An 8,578-nucleotide genomic window follows, 5' to 3' on the forward strand; every position below is an offset into this window, starting at 1 on the left:
TCTCTCTCTCTCTCTCTCTCTCTCTCTCTCTCTCTCTCTCTCTCCCCTCCGCTTCTTCCCTCTCTCCCTCCCTTCCTAATGTAGTAAAAAACACAACATTAAAATTAACCATCTTAGCCATTTTTAAGTGTACAGTTCCGTACAGTTCTGTATATTCACATCTCCAGAACTTTCTCATCTGTGAAACCGAAACTTGATGCCCATGAGGCACACTAATTCTCCTCCTTCCTCCTCCGTTCCCTGGCAAACACCTTTCTTGTTTCTGCCTCTGTAAGTCTGACTACTTTTGTTACTTCATATGAGTGGAATCACACAGTATTTGTCCTTTTGTAACTGGCTTACTTCACTCAGCATAATGTCCTCAAGGGTCATCCACGTTGTCACATGTATCAGAATTTCCTTCTTTTTAAAGGTGGAATCATGTTCTGTTGTATGTATGTAGTAGGTACCATGCTTTCATTATCCATTAATCAGTTGGTGGGCATTTGGGTTCCTTCCACCTCTTGGCTATGTGGATAATGTTGCAATGAACATGGGTGATCTCTCTTTCACATCTTGTTTTGAATTCTTCTGCATAAATGCTGGATCATATGGTAGTTTCTTTAGATTCAGCCCCTGAATTCTCCTCTCGCCTCGAAATCTCTGTTCACTTCCTGAATGAACTGATCAACATTCTAGGCTGCAGCTGCCATCGGACTATCCCATCCACATTTCCAACCCTGGTCAGATGCAGCTTTAGGACAACTCGAGAGAGCTGCCTATCCATAGATGATAGGCCAATTTCGAAGTCATAATAGCACTGTTGCAAATACAATTAGAGAGGATACATTGTTGTTGTTGTTGTTTTCTAATGCCAACAACCAACAGCTTCCACACTCCTTGGAAAATTAACAGTCTTCTGTCAGAACTTAGATTTCACATTTGTGAAGGGACAAAACCTGACAACTGAATATGAAGGTGAATTTTTATGGCAGGAAATATCAAATATCACCAACAATGGAAACCTTTATAACATGTGCCAGAGGATAAGGACTTCCTATAGGGAGTTAATGCACGCAGAAAACGGCCACAGCCCAGGTCCTGGTGGGAGTGTTTCTCAGGATATACAACAGGTCTCTTTCCTGGTTGGCTGATTTTTGCACATTCTGAGGGCTTTTTATCAGAGTGACATAATTTCAAAAGACTGTGGTTTGGGTCGCAGCTAGGCCAGGTTAGAAAAGGCCCTGACTCCCGGCCAAGTGGCGCGTTGGTTAAGAGCTGGCTTGGGATGCCAGAGGGCCCCGGTTCGGATCCCACATATGAGGACCAGTGACACTGCCCTCTACAGCTAAGATGCTGAACAACAGCTCAACCTGGAGCTGGGCTGCCCGTGAGTCACCTGCAACGGCATAGGCTGCAGCCCCTGCTGCAGTGGGTTGCCATGGGCTACCGTGTGTAGCCAGCAGTCAGCGTGAGCGGCCAGCAGCCGCAGTGAGCAGCCGTCCAGAAGCCAGCGACTGATCTGCCTCGCCGGGGAAGAGTGCAATGATGGTGCCAACTTGGGCCAGTGAAGCAACATCCTTCACAACTAGACTGAAGAACAGAAGGACAGCAACTTGTCTGTTCCCCTTCCCTCAATTCCCCAATAAAAAAATCTTAAAAAAAAAAAAACAAAGGCCCTGACTCTCAGAGCCTCTGCTTTCTCATTTGGAACTGAGAAATATGCCAGATGTCTCACCTGTCTCAGGTGACAGGGGGGCTGAGGAAGGATTGTTAAATGGAAGGAAGGTAAGAACTAGTTTGTGTCTGAGCTTCATACTCAGGCACAAGGCGGGAAGGCTGTTTTCATGAAGGGCCTCGGCTGTCACCAACACTGATTACCTAATGAGTAGTGCTCTATTCCCAGCCCATGTATCTCCTCTGTGGGGATTTCCCGTCCCTAAATCATGAGTGATTTCAGGGAAATTCCCACACTTAGCACAATCTGTTCAAAACATGTCTTTTAGAAAACCTCCTGCCGATTGCTCACAGACTTCCTCAAGTTTGAGATAAGTCATTCTCGTTTCCCATCTTAAAACCGGAAATGGCAAACACAGACAGGGAGGCAGCCCGTAGGCTGTGAGCAGCTAGGCTGTCTGGGCTGAAACCATGGGCCCAAACCATGACTGCCCAGCCATGGAGATGCACACGGGGGAACAAACCAGTCACAGAGGGGTTGACCTTCAATATCAAACATGCTATACCACTTCCAGGGCTACCCCTTTTGGTGGCTCCTGAATACCCAGAGGGCACCTTTAGAAAAATAAAGGCTCCTGCCCTTTGCTGGAACAGGAGCCAAGTTCCACAGTGTGGGAGGCGAGGTGGGGATGGTTGTTGAGAATGTATTTTCAAAAGCTCTCCAAGGATTCTGATGCCTGGCTAAGTGTAGGAGCCAAGGGAACTGAAGGCGGAACTTACCTGAAACCCACATGAATGAACGTGTTCTAGGAAGTGTCGTTTTGTTGCCTGTCCCCTGCAGCAAGCCACAAGCTGGAGGGCAACGGATTCTGATCTCATTGGCTGAAAACCTCTGCTTTAGCCACGTGTGTACCATTGAGTGTTCCCAGGATTAACCAAAAGGACAAACTCCTTTTGTCCAAGCTGAGCTCTTCACCTGGGGCAACTTTCCCACCCAAGCAGCTGACCACACTGCGACATCCTGCCAGGCAGTTTAGATGTCTCTTCTTGTGACCGGTTCCATGACTTTTCGTCTCGCCTCCCTGTTATTCCCTGACCTCCTGTGGTCACAATCTCTGTTTTCAAGGTTCTCTGTTTCCAGAAGCACGTTAGGCTTACCTCTTTAAAAATATTTATCACAACTACATTGTTATGATATTTTGGCTGCTTAGCTACAGTATTCTAGTGAGCTGTGTATGTGTCTTCACTCCTTTACATCCAACCCCAACTCCTAGCCCAGCTAGGAGGAGAAGAACATACTTATCAGTCAGTATTAGTAGACGGAACTAAAGAATGAAACATTTTCATATTCTAGAATTTAAAATGATACTGTCAGGAAAGTCACTATTATGCCTAATTTAGACTTTCAAACCACGTTCCATATAGTATTTTTGAATCTTTGCAACATACTGACAGTAAGATCAAAAAGAGTCCCAGAAATGGACTTGCTAACCTTCACTGATAACCTTTTTAAATGTCAAGGGGCCTTTTGAACATAATTCTCTTCGGCATGTGGCTTTATATCTGGGTTCACCTCAGTGTCACTGTGAACTTCTGCTGCCCAGAGCAGTGAGAGGGGTAAGTTACATCATGACTGAGCTTAATTTATACCAAACCTGAAAATGGGTTTTGTTTCTACAAATGGTTTAATAAAATTTTATTTTAAACTACCTAGGAATAATTTTCCCTCTTCTCAAGTTAAAGCCAAAACTTGCCCTGGAGTTAAGTGTCTGTCTGCAAAATGGGTAATCAGGGCCCTGGAAAGGTGGGAGGGTCTGGGCACCAGCCCTGGGCAATCAGCGCTCCGGGTCTCCCCTCTACTCCCTCGTGAGAGCCCCCAGCCAGTAGCTCAGCTCTCTCCAGTTCTGGAAGCTCCACCTGTCTGGTCTCCAGTTCAGACCCAGCGTGTAGGTTTGGGTTTCTTGGTGTCATGCCTCGAGCCCTCAGGTTTCACCTTTGGCTTATCCCTTGGAGTCTGTTTTCTCCTTAGCAAGTCTGCTCCTCCTTGGGTTTCTGGTTGTGACCACGGCTCCCCCTGTGGACCTGTCCAGGGCTCCCCTCCTCACTGGGTTGCTCCCTGCTCACCAGACTGGGTCTCAGGGCCCCTCTCAGCTCCTGACAGCTGCCTGGCTGCACAAACCCTGAGCAAGAACCCATCCGGTTTTATGAATCCCCACGATAAACTGCTAGTGTGTACCAGGCACTACTGCTAAACGCTAAAGAGAAATCATCTCATTCGAGCCTCATAAGCACCCTGAAATTATTACTGTCCGATTACAGATGAGGAAATTGTGGCTCAAAGAGGTTAAGTGACTGCTCCTAAGAGGCGGGGATGGAATCCAAACATAGGTCTGTGCGGCTCCAAAGTGGTCTTGCTACACACACCTGCCTCTGCCTTGGTCCTGGCCTCCTCTGGCTCACACCTACGGGACCTCCGCCTGCCGGCCAACCCTCCTGGCCTACTCCGTGAGGGCCTCCTGAAAGCCTGTGAGCTGTCCCTCAGGGCCCCGTAGTCCCTCCACTGTCCCCTCAGGGCTCCTCAAATAAAACAGAAACCACCATTTAGCAAGCTCTATGTTTTATGCCGGCATATCATTTAAAGTGAATTAGCTTTTCCCCCTGCCAACAGCACTCTCGCAAACATGTGAATGCCCCTAAAACCTGCTGGACGTTCTGTAAGAGGTGTGGCAGGCACCGACCCCACAAAGTGACACAGTACAAGGGCAAGGATTCTCTGTATACGCAGGAAGGGTGGCGTAATGACAGGAAGCAGAGTGGTTCTGGTGGGCAGACTGAGCCGATTTCCCGCAAAAAGGCTAAAAACTACAGAGATGATGGCTCTGGGGCTTGAATGTGCAGTGAGCCCAACTGCAGGTCTAAGAGCATGCTGGCTATTGAGAGATGCAAAACATTCTGAACTGGGAGGGGATAAGAAGAGAAAGGGCCCAGAGATCCAGTTCTAAGCTTCATAATTTTATCACGAAGACAATAAAATCTTGAAGATAAAAAAAAATAAAGTTGATTATTATATTTGCCGTCATTTCCAGTTTTTAAATATATATATGTTTAGTCTCCAGAATACACTCAGCGCAGGATGAGAAGGTTCCTTCTGAACGGGCCTTCCAGGTCAGAGGGGCAGTGAGTGCTCCTTTCTCACAGCCAGGCTCACTCAAGGAACAGTCACCTGAGAGGGGAGGGCTGGAGCACGGGGCCCTGCTGGTGCTGGGGAGGGGAGGAGGGTGCAAGGCCTTGCACAGCAGATTCTGACATGCTGTGTCTCTTTAGCGACAACAACGAGATCCTTCCACGCAGAGCCAGAGGCTGGGTCAGGCCTTCCATGGGCCTGTGCATGAGTGTGGGAAGAAGGGCCTGGAACCTTGCCCTGGGAGTGGAGGAATGCTGGAGGGAGGGGCAGGATGGTGGGGGTTACCATCCCTGACCGCCCGCTGCCTTTGCTCTCCCACACGCTGGCTCAGCTCGCATGGCTGGAATAAACACAGATATGCCCATCGGGCTCAGGATGAGCAGCGCAGCCCGCACTCCTCCTGGAACACCGGGACTCCTCCCCATAGGCACAGCCACTCTGTATGCTGGTAGGTCTAGGCTCCCAAAGCAGGAATCAGTGGGCCACTTTTTTCTCTTTTTCTAACTTTTCGTTAGTGAAATGGACTACACACTGGTCTTGTTTTTTAATCTGCCAGATATAGAAGCCAAAACCACATCCCTGTCTGCTCTCAGCCAGCACAGAAAACCAATCAAAACAAGGAGGAAGCACAAACTACATACTGGGCTGCCCCGGCAAGGCCCAGGGCTGCTGCCTGCAAGCTATCAGCTACAATTCTGATTCATTTCAGTGTGCGTTACTGGCATAGGTTTATGGAAAAACAGAGACAAGACTTTTTAAAGCATCCTAATGTATCCATGGTGCAGCAATCAGCTAAAATTCTTTCGATGAAGGATTTTTTTCTCACTTATTTTTAAGAATACATGGATTACAATTTACAACTTCCCAGTGTGAGAGTACCACATTTCTTTCACATTTAAAGAGGAACTAGTCTAAATGACAATACTTACAAAAATATTGAAAAGGAAAGGTAAGAAACCATGGAATAACTGAATAAAATAGAACTTTTGAAAACAGTAAACAGTATTTTAAAAAAATCAATTCATAGCCTTAACCCTTACACACCCAAATTAGCAGGGAACATTTTTATATACCCCAACAATTAACTCTTGTATAAAGGAATTTCACGTAATAGAGGCAAAATCCTGCGCAATAAAAGCCAGATCCATAACTTGTGAAGGATAGTCCATTCTTGATTCTTACTATTTTCTATTTCCTACTAACTGCTCTGCCATAAACAAAATCAATTTCTTAGCTTCACTATGTCCACAACTAAAACTACCCTCAGGACACCAGAGGAGGACGGCTGAGCTTGCACACACACATTTACAGCAACTCTGAAAGTTAAGAGTCAAATCAGCAACACAATAATGCATTCTCTGCACACATACCCATGTGAAGGCTTTCCAGACTCCAAAATCTTGCTATTTCCCCTCTAGCTACCATCCTTCTGTGTGAAAACCTGCCACCTTCAGAGCAGGACTGGGGTGTGACAGAGCATCCCGAGAATGGCACAGGCTCTCACTGCGGAAACTGCAGAAATCGCTTATTCACTGCTTTGAGGCTGTGACACTGGCGGCGGGAGCCTGCTGACAAACTGACAGCGCGCTCACAGCTCACGGCTCCGCGCGCCTGAGGTTGGCGGCTCTAGACATCTCCCTGCTGGGGAGGAAATTCTAAACGAAGGCAAAACCTACACACGCCAAACCCACACACACTCACAAGCGTATCAGATGCAGGCAAAAGCCCTCCATGAAGGTGGTAGGAATGCGTTTGCTGCTTTTCATTACAATCCCAAAGCCTAAGAGTTAGACTTTCAGAGCGCTTTTGAAAAGGTATCTGGTTCCCGAGAGAAAAAGCAGAGAGGTTGCTAAGTTCAAAACTGGAGTTGGGATTTCACACTATGGTATGACAAAAATTTGAGTTATGATACTGCATTATGTTAACTGTAAACTTATGAAATCGCTTTACAAGAGGGATTTTGTTTAAAAAATATATATGTAAATATGCACACCTTCTACTAAGTGAAAACGATAGGTCTATCTTTTACTGTGTAAAGTATACTCACTCGTATATACTCTATAATGAATAAAAAAATTTTTTAAAGACATTCTCTCTAGATGACATATGGGTTATTTATTTCCTCTCTACTTTTTGGTATTTTCAAAGTTATCTACAACGAGCAAGTCTTTAATGTTGTGAAGCAACAACTGTGAACAAACTGCTTCCTTCAATTTCTCAACAACAGGAAGATGTTACCTTTGTAACTTTATGAACAATGAGATAATATATGCAAAGCAGTGATCACGTGGTTATCCCTCAAAAAATGTTGATGAAAAAAATGACAGCCGCCAGTTAGTAAATGCCTGTTTTCCGGTGATGTGCTATGGAGTGAGTCAGACTGCCTGGATTCAAAACTCGCTCAACCAAAAGTACCTGAGGGAAGGTTTCCCAATTTCTCCGCAGCTCAGTTTCCAGTCTGTAGAATGACCAATGATCCTTATAGGGTTACTGAGAACATTACAAAGTGTCTAGGACAATATTGGCACCTCACTACAAATTACTAAATATTGCCGAGCTGCTGCTATTCTAAAAAACCCGAGGTCCATACTAGTGTGCTAGTTCCTACAGAGTTCAGCTTGAACTCAACAGGCAAAGCTGCATGACTATTTGATACCCACACTGATGATGTGTTATAGTGCAGGCTTTCCTCACCGTTACGTGGAAGGCTATTTCTATTGACTTGGTGCTAATTCTTCTAGCTAAAGATGGTTTTCTGACGAACTCAGGGCTTCAGTAATCTACAACAAGTGGACATGCACACACACACAACCATACTTATTCACACAACCACACACACACACAACCACAAAAACCAGATCGGCTTCAAATCTTTCCTTTGCAAGTATATTTTTTTAATGACTTAAGAGAGTCAAATTTTTTAAATGGTTAATAGATCATTTGATGGTGGCATAGCTATTCTTAATTAAGGTAGTGCTTAATTAAATTGTGGGCTCAAAAGACGCCTTGAAATTATTTTTCAGAGCAGATCACTCTCCATCGGTAAAGTTTCCTATATCCCACATGGAGTAGTAGTTGCAAAATATGATCCATGAAGAAGGTTTGAAAACCACTGTATATTCTTGGAAATCCACAGGGTACATCAGTAACCACAGGCTCAAAGGAGTTCAAATAATGGCACCTGTGTAACCCTGCTTAAGGTAGAATTTTCCAGTCTTATTTGGCTACAATTTTCACAATACAAACATTACTATCCCAAAGAGTGCTGGGCCTTGCTCCTCGGGATGTGGTCCGTGGACCAGCAGCCCTGGCACAACTGGGGAGCTGCTCACAAGTGAAGGTTCTCGGGCCCACCCAGGTCTGTGGAATCAGAGCCTGCATTTTGATAAGACCTCGGGTGTTCAAATGCACACTCAGGTTTGAGAAGTATTGTCTTAGGCAATTAAAGAAACTGTACTCCGAGGCCACACCTTGAATGTTAGAGTATTTTTTATCAAGTCAGAAACTAATGAAGACGGTGGAATGTAGACCTGGTTTTAGTTAGAATGAAGAAGTGCAAAACTGAATATTGAGATACAAAGCAGGAGAGAGTGGGAGTTAATTCTGATGGGTATCCTTTTAAACAAAGCTTAAATCCCAACAGGAGGCAAATAAAATCCAGTGTTTTCACCTTCCTACCTTCCTTCCTTCCTTCCTTCCTTCCTTCCTTCCTTCCTTCCTTCCTTCCTTCCTTCCTTC

The 8,578-nt window shown here is 45.4% G+C and overlaps 1 protein-coding gene and 1 pseudogene across 4 annotated transcripts in view; one reads left to right on the forward strand and one right to left on the reverse strand.

Annotated features, from left to right (window-relative positions):
* Positions 1–4,658, forward strand: part of LOC109387499 (60S ribosomal protein L36a-like) — a 9,157-nt pseudogene extending 4,499 nt beyond the window's left edge.
* Positions 1–8,578, reverse strand: part of SPATA13 (spermatogenesis associated 13) — a 143,396-nt gene that overhangs the window by 28,874 nt on the left and 105,944 nt on the right. Inside the window, exon 1 of one of the 4 annotated variants that reach the window (XM_019651445.1) lies at positions 6,211–6,394. The exons of the other annotated variants lie outside the window; for them this stretch is intronic. Within the exon in view, the coding sequence (XP_019506990.1) occupies positions 6,211–6,265 (55 nt within the window). The 5' untranslated portion in view covers positions 6,266–6,394. Of the gene's footprint in view, positions 1–6,210; positions 6,395–8,578 lie in introns of those variants that run through there. 4 annotated transcript variants of the gene reach the window in all.

The sequence above is a fragment of the Hipposideros armiger genome, unplaced genomic scaffold (assembly GCF_001890085.2).
Source record: "Hipposideros armiger isolate ML-2016 unplaced genomic scaffold, ASM189008v1 scaffold_160, whole genome shotgun sequence".
Classification (NCBI taxonomy): domain Eukaryota; kingdom Metazoa; phylum Chordata; class Mammalia; order Chiroptera; family Hipposideridae; genus Hipposideros; species Hipposideros armiger.